This window comes from Nylanderia fulva, unplaced genomic scaffold (genome assembly GCF_048542155.1).
Source record: "Nylanderia fulva isolate GAGA-0341 unplaced genomic scaffold, ASM4854215v1 Scaffold6, whole genome shotgun sequence".
Lineage (NCBI taxonomy): Eukaryota > Metazoa > Arthropoda > Insecta > Hymenoptera > Formicidae > Nylanderia > Nylanderia fulva.
This window is the reverse complement of record NW_028190698.1, coordinates 926796-948930: the sequence shown is the minus strand read 5'-3', so window position 1 is coordinate 948930 and position 22135 is coordinate 926796. Positions and strand designations below refer to the sequence as shown.

At 26.6% G+C, this 22135-nt stretch overlaps 2 protein-coding genes across 18 annotated transcripts in view; both read left to right on the top strand.

The window, feature by feature from the left end:
• The window catches only part of Liprin-alpha (PTPRF interacting protein alpha), a 37115-nt gene extending 32183 nt beyond the window's left edge, over positions 1 to 4932 (top strand). For 15 of the 16 annotated variants that reach the window (XM_029315000.2, XM_029314933.2, XM_029314924.2 and 12 more), the window contains 5 exons: positions 546 to 776; positions 857 to 1120; positions 1296 to 1452; positions 1526 to 1642; positions 1736 to 4932. In XM_029315000.2, the coding sequence (XP_029170833.1) occupies positions 546 to 776; positions 857 to 1120; positions 1296 to 1452; positions 1526 to 1642; positions 1736 to 1825 (859 nt within the window). In that variant the 3' untranslated portion in view covers positions 1826 to 4932. The remainder of the gene's footprint in view (positions 1 to 545; positions 777 to 856; positions 1121 to 1295; positions 1453 to 1525; positions 1643 to 1735) is intronic. The other variant, XM_029314916.2, reaches the window with a different exon arrangement.
• Positions 4933 to 10226: 5294 nt separating this feature from the next.
• On the top strand, positions 10227 to 21391 carry LOC114942995 (insulin-degrading enzyme-like). Of its 2 annotated transcripts, XM_085487754.1 has the most exons (14): positions 10227 to 10450; positions 12258 to 12394; positions 12470 to 12770; positions 13621 to 13838; positions 14072 to 14332; positions 15024 to 15425; positions 16251 to 16363; positions 16447 to 16591; positions 16830 to 16940; positions 17006 to 17138; positions 17779 to 18003; positions 18704 to 18996; positions 19783 to 19995; positions 20889 to 21391. In XM_085487754.1, the coding sequence occupies exons 1-14, from the start codon at positions 10264 to 10266 to the stop codon at positions 20934 to 20936; spliced, it is 2787 nt and encodes a 928-aa protein (XP_085343880.1). In that variant the 5' UTR covers positions 10227 to 10263; the 3' UTR covers positions 20937 to 21391. The 2 variants fall into 2 exon arrangements, with proteins under 2 accessions (XP_085343880.1, XP_085343879.1); XM_085487753.1 differs by having other exon boundaries at positions 10229 to 10450; positions 12258 to 12770.
• Positions 21392 to 22135: the final 744 nt, after the last annotated feature.

Sequence of the window (22135 nt, the reverse complement as noted above, 5' to 3'; positions counted from 1 at the left end):
TCTACTATTTTAATTCTTCTAAACAAATACGAATTTTAAATTAGAAATTTAAGAAGGAAATTGTATAATGTAGTTTATTTAATTTATATAATTAATAATTTATGTATGTATCTCTTTATTCTTTTGTTTGACTTTTACAACAAAGATTAGTACTTGTTAAATATTAACTTTTGTTCTCATATCTATTCTCAGTAGATGTAGTTGTCTAAGGGCGTTTTCCAGCAAGCGACACAGACGACACAGAGTATCATTTTATCTTCTTTCAACACCAGCGAACAACAAAGATAGAATGATACTTTTCTACTATTAAAGCTACTAAATTAATCTATTATAATTAATCTTTTCTACGCTCAAGAGTTATATATGTATTAAGTAAAACTTGTATTAAAATAGTTTTTCTTACATTATATAGCCGGCAATTATCACCCAAATACCGCAGTATGCATATTTAAAAATTTAATCTTGTTGCATTACATATAAAACAATATTGAGCTCGTGGAAATAATAATATGTATTACAATTTTTTGTATGCATATTTATTTTAGTCCGAGTATGTTTGGTAGTATGTTGGACTCTTCGCGGCATGAGCTTTTGGCGGAAGCGATGAAAGCAGGGACACCTTTCGCCCTATGGAATGGACCAACGGTAGTCGCGTGGTTGGAGCTGTGGGTGGGCATGCCAACGTGGTATGTCGCTGCTTGTCGAGCAAACGTCAAAAGCGGTGCTATCATGAGTGCTCTTAGCGATACCGAGATTCAACGAGAGATTGGAATAAGGTATTAAGCAAATCACACTTGCTTAAAAACAAAATAAAAACAATCTTATAAATAGTTACATATCTATATTTTTGTAACAGCAACCCCTTGCATCGATTAAAGCTGAGATTAGCCATTCAAGAGATGGTGTCGCTTACGAGTCCGTCAGCGCCAAAAACCTCTCGCACAACATTAGCATTTGGTGATATGAATCACGAGTGGATAGGTAATGTTTGGTTACCGAGTCTCGGATTGCCCCAATACCGATCCACTTTTATGGAGTGCCTTGTTGATGCTAGAATGCTTGATCATCTTACGAAGAAAGATCTTCGTGGTCAACTGCGAATGGTTGACAGCTTCCACAGGTACGCAGAAAAAACAGTGTTTCAATAAAACAATTACAAAAATCATTTTAAAGAAACAAGTTTACATTATTAATATTATGTATATATTAATGTTAACGCTATTTATATTAATGTTGTTTATCGCTATTATTACGTTTATTATCATCGTCATAATTATAATATTAATACATTCCAGAACAAGTTTGCAGTACGGTATTTCCTGTTTAAAACGATTAAATTACGATAGGCAACAATTAGAAGAAAGAAGACGAATGGCAGAAAGTGCCAATATAGATGTACTCGTATGGAGTAATGATCGTGTTATAAGATGGGTACAGTCGATTGGTTTGAAGGTTGGTTCGACATCTTCTGATACTTTGTTACATACAGTTGCGAAAAAAAATTATATTTAATTAATTTGTATAGGAATATGGGAATAATCTCTTGGAATCGGGTGTGCACGGCGCACTTATAGCTCTAGACGAAAGTTTCGATGCAAATAATTTTGCGTTAAGTTTACAAATTCCCACACAAAATACGCAGGTAAATACACGACATGTAATGGACGAATTACGAAATTTTATCTTCTATATTATTACTGTGTAAAAACTCAAACGCGCCATTTTATCTTTACAGGCAAGACAAGTACTAGAAATGGAATTTTCAAATCTATTAGCGGTAGCGACAGAGAGACGACTGGACGAGAGTAGTAGCATGAAATCCTGATCCAGTTCGTCAAGTCGACTATCTCATATTCAACCGCATCACGTCTAGTCCAAAACCCCAGCTATCGTTATTATCTAATGCGCAAGTGTGTTGTAAAAATTATAAGAGCTTTAAGTATCATGCTAGGAATATCTTCACATATGTGACAAATGTGACATTTTTTGGTAATACTGAGGTGTGTTTTGACATAAAACTGTTAAGAGATAAGCTTACACGATACATTCGATACTAGGGATGCATTTTATTTATTTTTATGTCGCACATGCATCAATTTATATATGTGTCGCATACCTCTTGATACTTCTGAAAACAAGAAAAGCTAATTATTCCGAGCAATTTTTCATATAGATATCGAAATGTAGCAGGCAGTCGTTGGATTGTTATATATTATTAGAAAGACATTGTAAGAATAGAGCACTTCCTTTGAAAACTCGAAATATTAGTTGCAAACAATTATGACAATAATTCTTCCTGAGTTAGCTTGGTTTGTTTGTAAAATTGGTAATCCATAGTCTCTCAGTATTACAACGCCGCGTAATAGAATATACATATGTATTAGTTATACGATTATCGCGCGTTCGTATGACAGCGTACTTATAACATTCGATAAATACTTGAAGCGCAGCGTAAGTTAACTTTATACCGCGCACAAAGATATAGTGGAAAATCGAGAGTTTCTAGGATATATCGTTGCTTTTGAAGAAATCGTTGCAAGATGTCGTGTAATACGATCGGGAAGGTGAGATTTATTTAAAAATTATAACACGGAACAATTTTTTTATAAAACTTTGTTTTCTCCCCCTTTTTTTTTATTAAATTTAGATTAAATTTAAATACGATCGAAAGAATCTTGTTACGGGCTATTAGACTCCATTAGATATCTATAAGTATAAAAGCAACAAATGTAAGATTTTATTTATAAAAAAATTTATATTTTATGTAGAATTTTTTCAGTAATTATTTTTAATTAAATGAAAGGATGCGTCCTGCTCATTATTTGACAATGATAAAATGCCTATACATATAATTCTTTTCTTTTTAATCGTAGGAAAATATGTTTGAGAAGGAGAAAAGGATATTTGTTTTACAAACGCGCATTTTAGTTATAACAAATTTTTTTCAATATTACAATATTTTTCTATCATTGAGAATAAGAAATATCTTTTTATACATACACGCATACACATTCTTAATTTATTTTATGTAAATCGATTTTTCTAGTCAATTTGCATATAAAAATATCAAGCTGTAAGATCATATATTAAAAAATCAAATAGTTTACGGGATATATATTATATTTTTTATATTCCGATATATTTTGACACGTACTATATAAAAATATATATGAGGTATCATATATATATATATATATATATAGATTTTTCTAAAATGACTTTTAATACTTTTATGTACAAAATAATGATATTAATCGATTAATGCAAAGAAAACATACTTGATAAATTATAAAAATAATACAATTTTTATATTGCATCTGTGCAATTGCCAAAATTAAATCTATTATATACGATTTAGAAAAAAATATATATATATACAAAGGATTATTTAAAATTACAATGATATTAGATGAAAAAAATGTTTCGCTTAAATTTTCAATCACGTCGAATCGTTTCCTTCCCGCTTGTATTACGGGAACGCTTGTGCTGTAAATGTGAAATATTCTGTATATATGCTGTACATCGAGGAGACTGCGTTCTATGTTTCTGTATCTATAGGTAAGCTCTGTGCGCATAGAAATTACAGATGATTACTTTTCACGAACAGAGCTCCATAGTATTCAGTTTTCTCCATTATTTTGATTAATTCGATGAAATGCCTCCAGGCATTATGTATATTAGCGCGTGATATATTGCAAAGTTATACGCAAGAAGAGCGAAAGAGAGAAAGGCGCGATTAATGTGCTATTTACCAAAAGGATTATAAAAATGGACATTTTATACTATAAGATATTTGCAAATGGTTGTACAATGTGTGTTAGTAAATGTGTTATATAAGATTAGACGACTCAATTACATTTCGTAAATGGGGCTACCGACCAATTTTATGCATAATGTTTACAATAATCATCGGATATAATATTTTCAGCGGGCGATTATCCACATTATCATGGATATTATTAATGCTATGATACATTACATTGCGTCGGAAAAAATGGCTTCACTTATGAAGTACGCGCGCGCAGATACTTTTATATATTATCTCCTTTTAGATATAAGTATATAGCTCATTGTTAATAGAGACACGGTCGGTAGCGGGACAATGCAAAATGTACTATAATTGTGCAGCAAAGAAACTGTACGATCGCACGGAGGGGGAATTGACCATAGCGACAATTAAGTATACTACATATAGAAATGATGTTGCTGAAGACAATGATCGCGCGTGATGGTAATCATTATTATTGCCACTTATACAAATATCATATAAAAAGCTAAAGATGCGGCGAAAGACTGAGACATTGATGGTTATTGTAATAATGAAATGAACTGATCGAAGAGATAAAAAGGGAGGAAAAAAGACGATCACAATAAGGACGATAAGTTATAAATGCTGATGTTGTTAATGTTGTTGATACTTGAGCAATCATTGTTGTTGATTGTTTGTTTTCCATGAACATATACTCTTCTTGCAAGCTATTCTATTCATCGTAGGCTCCATGGCTCTGCACGATCTTCCGAATGGGCGTAAACGTACCAAATCATTTTCACCAAAGATTTTATCGAGTATATCATTCATGCATTGATTCTTCGTTGATTACACACGCTTTATAGGCGCTTCGAATTATATGTTGATATTGCGTTATCGATATATGTAGTTTTTCTTCTCGCATACTTGTATCACAAGGCACACTTTTCGATAATCAGACATACTGTTGCGTTAATCCAAAGCAACTTATGCTACCTCAGTACCGAAGTACGATGTGTTTTTTGGTTTTCATTCACAGACGCATCAAGCGTTGATTTTGCATGTCCCGTCCTTAATACGCTGCAAATTGCAATTTATGTATATATTATGTAAATCACTCGACTAATTACGCGCGAGTATAACAGGAATTTTGACATAACAAGAATAAAAAGTACATACGTATATTTATTCGTTTACTTTACTGTACAATAGTATAGTTACTTTCAACATGGATGTGTAATGTTACTTTTGCACGTAATAAATTTTCATTTTTTCACAAAGTGGTATCGATAACGTCGTACGAAAATATCACGGACTATATTGTTTATTTCTATCTTTCGAAAATTTTGATTTCTGTTTTCTCTATTATAATAATAGAAACTAATGGGAAAATTATTGTGTATATATATATATTATTTTCTATATATAAATATGGACGTGTATAAAGATGTTTGTCTGCATTTTACAGAACATGGCCGTCTCTCCCCTTCGGAAGAGTCTGCAGTATTAAGTGTATAAAGTGACTGAGCATTACTTTTAATGTGTGATAGTTAATAGTGTCTATAGACATTCCAGAAGGACCTTCCAAAAGAAAAAAAGTAATTGCGTATATGCACGTCATGGATTATAATATGTATTAGCTTCGCGCGACGCCTTCTATGTATCTAAATGTAAATGTATACATAATGATATATGAAAAAAGTATCGCAAGGTTCAGCTTTTTTGACAATTGATCGCTATTAGATAGAATTGGAGTAAAAAGCAAAGAAATAAGAATTTGTGAATGATCCCGCTTGTAAATGTATATTTTTCCCGCGAAAATGTTGATCCAACTTTGCGTCTTGTTCTCATCAAAAGTCTACGTATACTATATGTAAAATGTACAATCAACGTGACATCAAATATTCTTATATGGACTTTAAATGAAATAACACATCGAAATGGACGTCGCCGAGATATGTATGTAACGTCACATATTCTCGGCGAGAGAATATCTTGACGTTCCATTTCGTTTGCTGTCGTTCCGTATAATGTGCATCGCGTCATCCATCATCGTCATCTTTAAAGCTCAATTTCTCGTTGGCCTTTATTATAACGGATTAACTTATGCACATTAATTTTGCTTAGATTTTAATTCGATTAATTCATGCGACCTGTAAATAATGAGAGTATTTGAAAACTTGCAATATTTATTTTGTCTTTACGATATTTTCGGCAATCTTTTTCGTTTCTTTTTGTTCAAGATCATTGCAGGTATTGCCAATTTGTTGAAATTATATTTCGTTTTATGTGGTAAAAGAAATCTTAAAATTATGTTAAACTGAAATAGCGAAAACGATGGGTGACGGTGATTGTCAGTTGACCTTAGTCATGATGTGTATATAGGAAACACAATATGAATAGACAGTGATGTAACATTTCATCATGTATAGGTTTTCATTTTTCTACATCGACTTGTGTTCAATTTGATTCAATTTTCTACGTTGCAATTATTCACACGTGTCGATTTTTTTATTGCAATTGCATATTGATTCACATATTGTCTTCAGCAATAGTAGAAGATGTGTTCGCGCGAAAAAGTTCGAGTTCGATATCGAACATACGTCATCTTTGTGCACTCTTAAAAATATATGATAAAAAACCTACTCCCTTTTACACACATACACACACACACGCATACATATCACAAAACAAGCAGTTTTATCGAGTCTTATAGTTTTTGATCCAACAATAGTTTGGTGAAACCACTTTTGTACGATAAAACGTATAAATAACATTAATCAAGCGTGATATCGATTATTTGATTTGAAAAATTCGGCCGGGTTGAAGAAAAAAGATTTTAAAGTTATTTGAATTTTTGTACAACATATATATTTGGGCGTTATTATTATACTATTAGTAAATGTATATATAAGTATGCGTATGTACGCGCATATGTGTATATGGATATCGTGTGTGTACATATATATATATATATATATATATATATATAAATTATTTATTAACAATTTCTTGTAATATTTCAAACAGTCTAGGTCTATTGCGGTGAAGCTACGCTGTATACTAATTTTAAAGAATAGTTTATTAAATCATTATTATAAGTATATATATGTTGCAATATGCATCTTTGTTTTCGAATAAATAACTTTATTTGATAATAAAAAAAATTGATTATTATATCGAGCCAGCTTTTAATCATAAATTTGGAAATTTCATAAAAATCCTCTTTTTTATAACAATATGATTGGTATAAACATCTGAAAAAGGCAAACAACCATATATGTATACATAAATGCACGTTTTTGTTACAATATGACCATATATATATATATGTGCGTGCGTGCGTACGCGCGTTTGCGCGTGTGTGCGTAAGTAAGTGTATATGTATATATGTATGTGTATGTATATAAAATATACGTACATATATATACGTTAAATAGATTTATCGACTTTTGTTGCACAATTTACAGTGCGATTGACACTCTTCTAATATGTAAATTAAAAAAATGTATAATATAATTTTTCATTGAATCATCGGGCATTAAATACAAGTCGCTCAGCGATCGTATTAATTTCAACACAGCGTTTTGCCCTAATTAAACTAAAGAAGATAATGAGTTTGTTAGTCTCAAGTGAACTTATAATTGAAAAATTCTAATTAAGAAATAAAAATTGTATAGATACCGTTAGGCTCATTTTAATGCAGATAGAAATGAGAAAGAATTGAAGTACGAGGGACATTGATTATGAGAAAATAAACCTAAGTACGCATAATTTTACTTATATTACACTTCTTCTATTGCATTTTTATTATCCTAGGTAGGGAACGGCAATCTAATATGGACGTGTTGTATAAATTTTTATTTCATAATTAATGTTCCTCAATAAATGCCTAAATCATCAGTAATAAAAAAGACGTTCATTTGTCATGTAATAATATTACTTGTGTATCACAAGTAATAGAGTACCAGCAGATAAAACTTTAATTGGACGCTACAAACACAAGAAGTAACATTTCCTAAATACAGAAGTAGTATATGTATATATATATATATACTACAGGAAAGAGGAGAGTGCACACCTACTTCTCATGAAGTATTAAATGAACAGAATAAGACATTGTGCATAGTTAATAGATTTGTTATACTTCCTCTATACAAGTGTATATTGGTAAATAAAGTCACACAAACGCTATATAGCTTGAGAGACACTTGATCAACAATAAGAAAATTTTATACAAATTTTACAAATAGATATGAAAGATATTTAATACTATGAGAGAAATGGAGCTATTCTAAATTTTATAACAATAATTTAGTATCTCATTTTTTTAATAGTTTACTACTCATTTATTTAAAAAAATAATTTAAACAAATTAAATAAAATTTATTTTGATGAATAATTAAATACTAAAATATTAATGATCCTAAATGTATATCTGTTTAATATAGTATATATAAAAAGATTATGTATATATACACACACACACATGTATATGTATATAAATATACATATATGTATGTATGTCGTGTATGTGTGTATGAGTGTGTTTGTGTGTGTGCGTGTATGTATATGTATATAAATTAAAGACTTGTAATAGAGTATTTCTAAAGAATGTACAAGTGCACTGTGCAGCATTGCATGAATAGTTCTCTATTCATTTTCGTTGAGAAATTCATTAGTCTCAACTCATTATTAATTTATTCATATATTACTTCATGTTTCCTACGATATAAATATGTAAAATAACATTATTGTGTGGGAAACGGAGCACTTCCTAGTTGTGATGTTAACAATAGAGAATTTGTGTACGAAGCGAAAGTGAAAAAGTGAATCAGATTTATTATTATCATATTTATTGCGAAAACAAAGCAGTATTATTAAATGCGCATTAATATATGCGCGACAACGATCGAGGATTCTACTAGCAATTAATGTCATTTTTATTATGAAAAGAAAAGAGTGACACATTCACAACAAACACAAAAAGGCAAAAATGACGATATACGCATCTATAAAAAAAAATTGCGCGATTGTAGAGTGATTGGGAAAGAGAGGGAAAAGAAAGGAAATTTGACATTGGACTTTATGCAAGTATACGTGCGAAATGATAATTAACGAAACAATTCCTAGTTATCTGATTAATGAGTATCAGTAACATTATATTATCACTACCACTATAGTTGCTACTACTAACTTTACGATTATATTATTACTATATATAAAACTACTATTACTAGAAAAAAACTACCGTTATCTTATTATTATTACACAAAAAACTATTACTTATCGCTATAAATTGTCCTTGTAATTTTTATATGCCAAGTGTATACTTTAATAGGGTAACAAAGAAAATGATGAGAGACAAGCCGCAGAAAATGTAATATAACGCTCCTTTAAAGGGAAAGAGCAAAAATTATGTTAATTGGGCTATGACTTATAAATATATTGTATAAGAGGATTAATAATAATAATAATAATAATAACAATAATAATAATAATAACTATTATTGAATGATTCGGTGAATTGTGTAATTTATCCATCAATTATACATCGTAAGCGAATGATGTTGATTATTTATTGTATTGAGTTGATTATCGTATAATACAAATTGTCATTATTAATTTCATATATATATATATATATATATATATATATATATATTTATCATAACACAATGATCTATAAATGTATTTTATATACTATAATCTCAAATCAATATAATGTATAGATCTCCACATGTTAAAAAATAATTTCTAAAAATTTTCTTCCTAGAAATGTAGAAATATAAACTATGTCATGAGTATTTTAACATTCATTTTTTTTATTTTTAAACTACTTTTCTTCTTTTTTTATTTACATTTCAATCCGTATATATCTCAACTTTTTCGCGTTCTTGTACTTTTTTTGTCAGCTTATATTTGAAATGAATGAATAAAAACATCGATTATGAGCATCAAATTACTGGTGAGAAACGATTAGAGATCTCGAAGAACCCTTTCATCTGCTCGTTCAATAATTAAAAAAAGTATTTAATTAAATTATTATATATATATACATATATAATCATCTCATAAAATTTAAATCTATGTGTGTATATATAAGATTTCTCTATACAGCTTTTTTCATTTCTGATTTATCAAATTATTTATTAATTATATCGCGCAATGGCGAAATATAAAAAAATAATATTCCTGTTGTGTTTGAATCAATAATATATTATTTAAATCACACAATTTACATTTAATTTTATTACTTTTTTGCTCATATTTATATATGCAAGACAATTTTAAGTATATAAATTGTCGGATTAGAAGAAACTTGAGAGTGTCTTAAATTCGAGATACTTATTTAGCGTCTAGTACGACCATGTTAGTCATTTACAGTCGTTTATATATATGTAAATAAACATGATAGGTTGACAAGAACTCAGAGTCCTTGTGTTCTTTATGTCTTGTTTTTGAAGTAAGATCTTCGAATTTTTGCGAGTTCGCACAGTACGAGTGGAACAACCATGGAGGACGAAGCTGTAGAGCAAATCGAGGCCGGAGCTATGGCAGTAGAGCCGAAAATCGAACATATAATAAAATCGGAAAATGACAATAAATCATACAGAGGATTAACAGTTAATCAAATAAAGGTGCTTTTAATAAGCGATCCAACGACTGAGAAGAGTGCCGTAGCATTGGATGTTAATATTGGTAATTTTTTAAAATATTTTATTCTTTTATATCGCGCAGAACAATTTTGGAAACTTAGCTATTAGATAGCAATTTATATTGGTAACTTTTTTTCATTGCAATTATATTGAATTTAACCATAAAAATGATTTAAAAAGTTATTTATTTAAACATTTTGGAAAAAATGAAAATAATATAATTAATATTTCATACGTCACGCTATGAATTGGTAAATTATATACTGAAAATCTTTTTCTTATTATTCTGCATTATAATAAATGCATATATAACCCAATCTGTAGGTATCCTACTTTTTTCACAACAACGAATTGTGTTGATAATTGATTAAGAATTATATATGTAATAATTTACCCTATAAGCGCATGATATTATTTAATATTTAAGCAATATTCTAGGCGCATTTTTAGAATATTTCATATTCTAAGAATACGCCTAGAATATTAAATAATATCATGCGCTTATAGGGTACGAATTGAAAAAAGACTCTTCATTGTATTTTATTAATTTATACTCTGAACAATATATCGAAAAATTAATTCATTTCAATTCACAAGAAAACAATTTATATGATTTCTTGTTTTTGACGTTTAATTCAAAATTATTGCAGTGTGAACGCGGCCAGAGACTTTAAAATAACATTTAAGAGATATAGTACAAGAATACTTTATCTATTTGTGATAAACTTTATTTTTCCCTGATTCGAAATTTTTTGCAAATAAATCGATGCAATTGTGTCTGATACATTTAATAATAACCGTAATGACACATGTTAAAAAAATGAAATTATATATTATATATAATTTATTTCCTACATCACATTTCACAATTTTGTTTGCGTATTTTGCGTCTAAAAATAAAATAGCATTATTTTATGATTTGCTTAGATATTCTTAGCAAGTTTTGTGGATAAAAAGTATATATTTTACTTGAGAAAGGTCTACATTTGTAAACACATATGACATATGACCTTGCTTTATTCTCAATATAAATATGCTAATAAAATTTAGTAAAGACAAATCTATATATGTATAACATGTTCCAAAGACGTTGGATGTTTGTTAAATTACATATTCTATACATATTTTGGCAATTATTTTTGGGAGTACTGTATATAGGAAGATTACGTATATATCCAAAATATCATATAACATCTAATTTGAACTACAACAATTATTTGTACAGTTAGCGTATGTACAAAATTATTTTTTATGGAAAAAATAATTCCTGAAAAATAGGTACATATGTAGACAGCAATGATTACATTATAAATAAAGATTTTAAGGACATTACAACAGACAAATGTGTTTATGTGAAATAGGATGATTTCAAAATTAGACTATATAAAAAAATGTCCATCCTTTCTTGTTTACTAAAAAGTATATATGTGTGTGTATGTGCGTGTGAAATTAAAAAATATATTTTATTTCTGTCTTTTTTCCTAATGTATTTAAATAATATTTATTATACACACTAAAAAAAAATTTACTTAATTCTTATAAGTATTTATTTCAATACTGTCAAATAAATCATTTACTTGAAACTAATAATATTTATTTGATATGAAAAATATTTATTTCATATAAGAAAATCTTTTTCAAAAAATATTTATTTCAAATAAATGATTCATTTGACAGTATTGAACTAAATATGTATTAATTTAGTCATTTTTTTTCAGTGCATATATGTAGCTATAAAATTGTTATAATATTATATATTTGATTAATACGATTTTTTAAATCAACATTTAATAAGTTGTTATTTATGAATTGCATAGTTATTCAAGTAGTAATAAAGTATGTTTCTGCAGGCTCTATCCTTGATCCGGATAATATGTCAGGATTAGCGCAATTACTGCAACAAATGTTATATTTAACGAAAGTGAACGTTAACCAGCGGTACTTTAGATATTCGGTAGAGAATAATAATGGCAAGATAGAGGGTGAAGTAAATGAAGACCATAGCACCTATTATTTTGATATATCTCCGACCGAGAGGTTCCAATTCAAAAATGCTTTAAAGACGTTTGCTGCTTTTTTCCCAGTCTTCCCCAACATCGTCGACATAGACGTATTAAAAGATGCAATAAATGGCATGCGCGAAGTGAGAAACCTAACGAGAAACCCTAATGGAACAAATAATATAGAGGCATTGACTCAATTGTTTAAATGGACCATAAACTGCGATCATTTGATGTCGAAGCGCGGCTACGATGTTACACACGCAACAAACGAAGATTATCTTACAATAATAGATCAACTGGTTATGTTCTATGAAAGTTATTATTACGCTCATAATATGTCACTGTGCGTCTATAGTAAAGGTATGGTACATATAATATAATAATAATTTACTTATAATTAATAAATATAGAATATGTGTGTATTTTCTATATACTTTCTAACTTCATCTATAGATTTCTATATTAATTATCTTTGAAATAATTATTTTCGTATATAAAATTGTTTAAAAAAATTGTTACATATACATATATAACATGTATACATTTATATACATATATATGTATGACTATTATGTACTTATAATTTCTTATTTCGTATTACTTTACTCCGTATTTATTAATGAGACGGTTTTACTACAATTATATATCATTTTATTATATATCGTTTATTTTGGAAGAGAAAATATCAACTAATAATAATTCATAGAAATATTTGTAAGATACTTTTTTATATTAATTTGTTTTGATGTTGTTGCATGTGCAAATTGTTTATTATATTTCATTGTCAGTTAATCATCTTTCTTTTTAACAATTAATAATCCAAATCTCCAAAATCAATTATTAACATTAATAATAATATCAATATTAATAATTATAATAATTGTCAGAAAAATTATGTAGTAAATAGTAATTCTTTTAGCATTGTATGTATGTATATGTATATATTATATATATACACAGTGCGTCTACAAAGTTTGTTAGATTAATTAAAAATAATAAGTCTCTAAAAAGTATCATAATTTCTGTTACTCTTCAACATGATCCCATTTCAACATAATCCTTTGCAATTAAAAAAAATGTCATTTTGATTCCATCTCAGCTATCCAGAAAAAATACTATTTTAAGTATTTTTGGTGTATGTAATGGATGTGTTGTTATGTTTAATATAATGTTTATTTTATTAATGTTAACGAATAATTTTTTTATTTAGATAGTTTAAATGAACTTCAAGAATGGGTAATAGAGAGCTTCTCTAACATAAGATCAAAAGATGCTGCAATTGTTCCTCATATGAAACTGTACCATTGGCATCCAGTTGACTTTACATCTGCGTATAAAATATGGTGTGCTCCATACAACCAAAATTCACCGTATACAAGATTATATATTATATTTCCTACAGAGGAATTTAAAAATTGTCGATATACGGTAAGACAACTTTATATATAGCTTCGATATTTTTATTATATACACACATATATACACACACACACACACACAAAATGAATGTGCACAATACGTAACAATTAAATATAATATTTAATTATAATTTAATTTTAATTGTGATATCATATATATGTTAATAATTTTGTACCACGATAATTTCTTTGGAGATTCATACATTTTATGTTTTACTAATATTACTTATTGTTATAATGTAGATTGCGCTAGAACATTTTTTCGCCTATTTATTCAAATATAATGGCAAAGAATCATTTCTATCAGTTTTAAAGACTAAAGGTTGGGGTTGTTCCATGGAAGTTAAAAATCTCTTCGCTTCTATATGTTGTATCATTTTCAATATTGGTATTGATCTAACTGACGAAGGTCTTAAGCATATCGATGATATCATGACATTGTTTATTCAATATGTTAAAATGTTGAAGGAATACGACGACAACAAACTCAGGAAGATATATAATGTAAGTAATGAAAAATTGTGTAATCTTATACTAGAAATCTATTATAATATTATGATATATATATATATATATATATATATATATATATATATATACACACACATACATACATACACACATCTATATAGTCAATGATGATTTCTTGTAAATAAATGAGTAAAATAAAGAATACACAGATACATTTTTATATTAAAACTTATTTGTGCTCAGGATATATGAATATATATATATATATAAGAACATGCTTAGAATATATAATTCTTTATAAGTCGCAATTCGAATGATTTCTGACGTAATAAGCCTTATTATAACTGTATACTGCATTATAAGTATATATTCGCAAAGCATTAAAAAAAAATATACATATATTGTGACATACATAGATTACATGTAAAAAAAATTTGAAATGTACATGACAAGTGTGTGTATGTTTAATTCGTCAGTAGATACAAACAAATATTAATACGCAATCAAATATCAGACGCAAACAATCAAGTTTAACAATGAAAATTATTTTAGTGAAAAGAAATATTAGCAAAATTATTAGCAATCAAGAAAAAACTCGCCCATCTTCAATTCGGTTTATTTTTTCATAAGGATTATCAATTTTAATAATATACAATCGCGATATTTTTAATATATGATGCACGTATAATATTGTATATACATATATAGGATATCTTATTTGTAGGAATATCAAGAAATCAATGAATTACAATTTCATCGTTCAGTTTTTGAAGAGAAAACATCTATTGAAAATGTGAAAATCATTTCCAAAGAGTTGCATTATACAATGAATATAAAAGATATTTTGCGTCTAAAACATGTTCCCATCGTCAATTCCGAGCGGATTATTAAAGATGTAATAAACAATTTCTTAACGTCGCAATGTTTGAGGATTTATATAATTGCGAAAGAGTACAACAATTGTACAGAGGAGTTGGAACCTTGGTGTAGTTATAAATATAAGAAAGAAGAAATATCGACGAGAACATTGTCTAATTGGATGAATAATCAATGTGCGAAATTGAGTTTACCCGCTTACAATCAATTTATACCAACAAAGTTTAACATAAAACCAGACGAAGATAATGTAATTAAAAATGTCACATTTTCATAACATATTAATCATTAAGCATTTATAAAATATGAAATTTTCGTTATAAAATTCAAACAATATTTGTGATTATCGAAATATTGTTATGAGAGTATATCGAAATATATATATATAAATATAAATATATTAAAATAAATTAAAATACATATTTATATATAAATTCTTAATATTCAGTTGGATATATAGGATATAGATTGGAATAGTATAGCTTGCTTATTATTATTGTTTACGAGTTAATCTATATAAGATATTGCCATAATGTTGTGATTCGAAAGAGACTTTAAAAACGTAGTTCTTTGTGCAAAAATAAATAAAAAATATAAAATAATTTTATACACAAGTCTTAGTTTAAAAAAAATAAATTTCAAAAATTGAAAAAAAAAATAATATAATTATTTTTGTTTGTTAATTTCAAATAAGATTAAATCGATAAATTGCTGAATACGTGTGTGCGTATTCCAATAGGTTAGATTACTTTTAATTATTTCTATATCTATTAAAAGAATAGGATATCGTGTCTTTAAATTGTATTTCTATAGACATTATTTATAAAAATAAATCAATTGTATCATGATATGTCACATATAATTTTTATTAAGAATTATTCAAATTTTTGAGAGATGCAAAATATTATCCATATTATTCATCTTTAAAAATTGAGAAATAAAGCTCTCAAAGGAGATTTGATTACATTGCTTTAAATTTGTTTTTGCAGAAAAATATAATTTCTTTTGTCCGCGTGATTGTATCACGGTTTTGATATACCTTTATAGTTGTAGATGACATGTGGAATTTTTACAGGTCGAAGAAAAGAATCCTACCATTATATGGAACACAGAATTCGTAAGACTTTGGTATAAGAAAGATGATGAGTTTAACGAACCGAAAGCCATCATGCACTTTCATTTTATCTCGTATGCAGACAACAATACAAATTTAAATAAATTCTATTCTTGTAGTTATTACGGTAAAGTCATAATTATATATGTATTTTCAGTCCAACCGCTTATGAGAATTCTTTTAATGCTAATTTAATGAATCTATTTATACGGCTTATTAACAATTCTCTCAGTGAGTATTTATATCCTGCTGCTTTAGTTGACTTGAAATGTAAAATTTTCGCTACTATATATGGAATGCAAGTGAGTAAATTAATAATAAAGAAAACATAATAATAATTTAAGTATTTTAAGATACATAGGACAAAATTAAAAAATCATGAGCAAAATATTTCCTCATTCGTTTGTTATTTATTCCAAGTTTGATCAATTAATCAATTCTGTGTCTTTGTGTACGATACTTAATAACTTGTATTGACCTGAAACTGTATAAGTATACAACATACATATAAGCTTATGTTAAGATTAATTATTTTCTTAGCTTGATATATTTGGTTATGATGACAAGCAATATATATTGTTGGAAAAAATTGTCAACCGTATACTAAATTTTCAATTAAGTCCGGAGAATTTCGAAATTCATAGGAAAAATGTACGTATAATGAGATATAAAGCTTTTCGTTGAATTGCATGTTATATTTAGAATGATTTTTGCAGCATATACAGTCTTGCGCAAAGCAGTTAACACTGTTCGCAAATGAACCAACATGTAATCAAGCAAACTACTATCTTTCAATGCTGCTAAACAATTATTTGTTGGCTCGAGATGAAATATTAACACTAAGAGAAGGTAAATATGTATGTGTAAAAAATATGTTAACATATTAATAAAAAATGTCTATGTCTGTTTTCTCATAAAAAAATCTTTTCTTTTAAAAAGTTTCTTTTTAAACATGTAATTATCGCATTTATATGTATATAAATAATTAAATATCTAGATTATTAAATTTTAATGATAAAAGCTATTAAAATAACAAAATAAGAATAATTAAACTTTGATTTGAAAGTTTATAAAATTTATATGCGTATTTATACTATACACACACGTGTTATGTATTATATATTTTATACATACAGCTATACATACATACATACATATTTTTGTGTGTATGTACATTGAAAAAAAAATTTATTGAATTAACAAATATTCAGTTCAATACGTTCAAATAAATCATTTATTTGAAACAAATAAATATTTATTTGTCTTGAAAAGGATTTTCTTATATCAAATGAATATTTTTTTATATCAAATAAATGATTCATTTGAACGTATTGAATTAAATATTTGTTAATTTAACAAACTTTTTTTCAGTGTATGGCTATATGTATATGCGCGTATGTATATATATATATATATATATATATATATATATATATATATATACATGTATACACGTGACTAAAAGTTTCTCTACGATAATGTTACACAGAAATTACTTTTAAAAGAGTCCAACAGTTCAAATCAGATTTATTCAGTTCGATGTATGTGGAATGCTTAATATATGGTAATAAAACTAGAGCAGAAGCTTTAGAGATAGCTCATCTTATTGACAACAAATTGTCAGATGGCATACCATTGAAAATGCCATTCCATGAAATGCACCGTGATTTTAAATGTGAACTGCGACATAATATAAAATTTAATAAAATAAGAGGTAAGCAATATACAATTAATTTATAATTGTAATAGAAAAATTAAGGTCAATTCCCGATAAATATTTAGTTTTTTGTTTCATTGTTTTATTAGGTACTACAGCAAACATTATTGCATATAATAGAAAAAAGTTCTCAGGAAAAAAGTTTATATACAGAATGAAATATATATAAAATAAGTGGTTGTAAAGTTATACATATAATAAAACAAAATTTATGTTATTATCATAATAAATAATGATAAGTAAGCACTTAACTTATAAGAAATGCCCAAAATGGTTGCAATATATATGATTGAAAATAGCCATATTTTTATCTATGAGGACACATAAAACGTCTGGTGTATTTACAATCTACTGCATGATGATGCAGAAAAGATATTACGCCATATATTATTATTAATGTTTGTGATATTATACGAAATCATCCAGAAATAATTTCAAATAATTCGACAAATGCTTATTTTGTCATGATAATGGCGATTATTTTGAGCACTTGTAATAAGTTATACATAATGCTTACTTATATGATTCCTTAATAATCATAATATTAACATAAACTTTTTTCTTTATTTTGATGTGAGGAATAAACCTTAGAAGTTTGTCCAAGCAGTATTTTATCGCAAACATCCTATGTATATATTGTATATACATATATACATATGTGTGTGTGTATGTATTAGATAGTATATTTTCATTTTAGATGGTTATCTTATATTAACTGAAGAAAAAAAGTTTCTTGAAAGCTTTGTACAGCTCTTTTACGAAATTGGTAAGCGAACGATACAATCAGATGTGTTGTTACATCTCATAACACAAATAATTTATGAACCTCTTAATAAGTTAAGAGGCGAGGAAATGTGGAGCGATGTACTAGATACTGATGTATACACATCAAATCAAATACAAGGTTTGAAAATCTTAATTATACATTTAAGATTGGCTGATGATGAAATAATTGAACAAATTGAAAACTGCATGAACAATTTTATAAAGGTAAATATTGCATTAGCATTAATTTTATGTTATATCTGATGTTATATTAGGTGCGATTTAATTTTATATGTGAATGATCTAATATTATGATATAAAATGTGTCTAAAAAAAATTAATCGGAAATGTATATAGGATGTCTTTCACATAAGACTTTGTTTTCAATAGAGTTTTAATATAAACATTTCGAACTTAATATTATTTTATGTCATTTCTAAGTTAGATAATTTAATGTTGCGATACATAAATAACCAAATGTGCATCTATATATACATATAATATAATATAATATAAAAAAACTGAGAAACTATAATATATATTATATAAAATATACTACTACTAAAAAAAAGAGAACACGGTTCATACCTTCTCATACCTAAAATTATGCTATTTTTAAACGGTTGAAACTCGGTAAAAAATCATCGTAGACAAAAAATTAAAAAAACATTTTAAAACTTACAATTTTAACTTTTATTCGATAATTTCAGCGGTTTAAAAATAGCATAATTTTTAAAATATGAAAAGTGTTCCCTATTTTTTTTAGTAAATGTATGTATAGTATTTGAAATTATTCAATGTGAAGAAATACAATCTAAAATATTTACAACATGTATATAGAATACTAACAAGTATAACAAAACAAATTATATATTGTTACAAAAGTATAATATATAATATTATGAAATTACATTTTTTTATATAACAAAACAAATTATATATTGTTACAAAAGTATAATATATAATATTATGAAATTACATTTTTTTTAATATAAGTATATAATATTTCAGGAATTCATAAGTCAAATGTCTGAAGAAGAGTTTCAGCAGAACAAACAATTATTGGCTGATTCATATAACGAAAATAAACCGAAAACGCTTTATAACGCATCTACTGCTTTCTGGGCTGAGATTTTGAATCAAGAATATAAGTTCAATCGAATCGATGATCAATTAAATGAATTGGAAAAAACTACGAAGAACGATTTATGTACATTTTTCGAGGTAATTATTATATAACTTTTCTTATGTGTATATAACAAACTGTTATATTATCGAAAAAATAATGATTCTTCTCTATCATGCTTTTTATGGGAAAATAAGTAAAAAATACAATCAAAATTCTTTTTAATTTTTTTTTAAATTAAGCTTAGCATTGTTTAGTTTTATATCAATTTTTTAATTTATATTAAGTTTAGCATTCAAATGAAAAGATTTTAAAAAATATATAATATATTAGTATATTTGTTTAATTTCTCGTTTTATTAAACCAATTTGATTCTTTAAACAAAATATTTTTAAACACAACTTTGTCATTAATGTATCGATACCGACTGTTAGAATATATGAACTATAAAATACAACACATTCTATCTGAAAAAATAACAAATATATTTGATATTAAAAAAACTTATTGTTAGAGTATCTTTAAAATTTGAAATAAAGAAATTTAGTATTTTTATGTAAAAAATCATCTTTTTTCGATTATATCATATATTATCTGTATGTCTGTCTAATCTAATATAAAATTTTACTAGTTTAAAGTTATGGCAAATAAAATCGATTTATCCTTTTAAAAAAATAATTATAATAAATCCATACAAGTTCTTAAGTTATAAATTGCAATTATTATCTTTTTTTATTCACTCTGATAAATAATTTTCAAAAAATATATAACTATTTTTAAGAACTTTTAATATATGAGAACTAGAAAACAAGTATGAAAAAGATTCAACGCATGGATAAAGAATATGTTATTTCTCAATAAAAAAATTTAATGATATTTTTAGTAATAAAATTTTTCTCTTAAACACTGGGACATTTATTGTGTTAATGCGTGTTTTGATTGTTTCAAGTATAGTATATAATGTTTATATGATTTTATGTATAATTTTTAGGGATTGTTAAATTCAACTAAGAAAACAATATTGGGTCATTTTTTATAAATAATTAATATGGCTAAAATGCATATTTTATTCGAATTACATAGAAAAAGCTGATAGAGAAAATTACAAAAGGAGATCAGAGAATATCAATAATATTATGTCAATTCAAAGAATGTCATTTCAAAAAAACAATTGTATTTGATACTAAGCCTATGGAAGAAAAGGTACTCTAATGTATTAATGTGAAATTATTAATTTAAATCAAAACAGAAAGAAAATTGAAAAAGAAAGAATAACAAAAACTAATATAAGATAAGAAAAAAACTAATATATTATTTTATAATTTCTTGAATTTAATTGGTTTTGTTATAATTAATATATTTCTTAATTTTTATTTATTTTAATCAACATGTTGAATACGTATAAATTATTAATAGTGCAAAATAAAATAATTATGCAATTCATATTATTGAAAGATGTTTTTTATATCATAGGGGTTAAATTATTTATTACATGTCTTTTCAAAAAATTTGATCAATATTAAACACTTAATTAATATAATTAATACATGTATAATTTCTTCATTTTTTACCAGAAATTTTATATTAACTTTTTATATATTTTTTATTTGAATATTTTGAGGTGTTAATAAAAAAAATGGTGTGTGTATGCATAGATCTTTAAAAAATTAAATAAAATATATGTTTTAATGAATTATTCTAATAACTAACGTACGACTTTTTGATTGTTGATCTTACAAAACTAAACGATATCATATATAAGGTGAATATAAAAACTCAATATTAGTATATAACTTTTTAAAGATTTACAAATGGCTGATTGAGAATTAATATCTTATTACTAGTGTAATAATAAAATACAGAGCACAAAATTATGCAATATTTGTAAATTCATAAAATTTATTACTTTTGATTATATATAAATGCTATATTATTAATATCTTTTACTATATTATTAATATCTTTTACTATATTATCTGCATTAATACCTTTTGAAATCGTTAGATTTATTATTAGAAATAAGCAATCGCTTATAGAGAGAGAAAGAGAGAGAGAGAGAGAGAGAGAGAGAGAGAGAGAGGGAAGGGAGAGGGAGAGGAGAGAGAGAGAGAGAGAGAGAGGAGAGAGAGGGAGAGAGAGAGAGAGAGAGAGAGAGAGAGAGAGAGAGAGAGAGAGAGAGAGAGAGAGAGAGAGAGAGAGAGAGAGAGAGATCTCTCTCTCGCTCTCTCTCTCTACTCT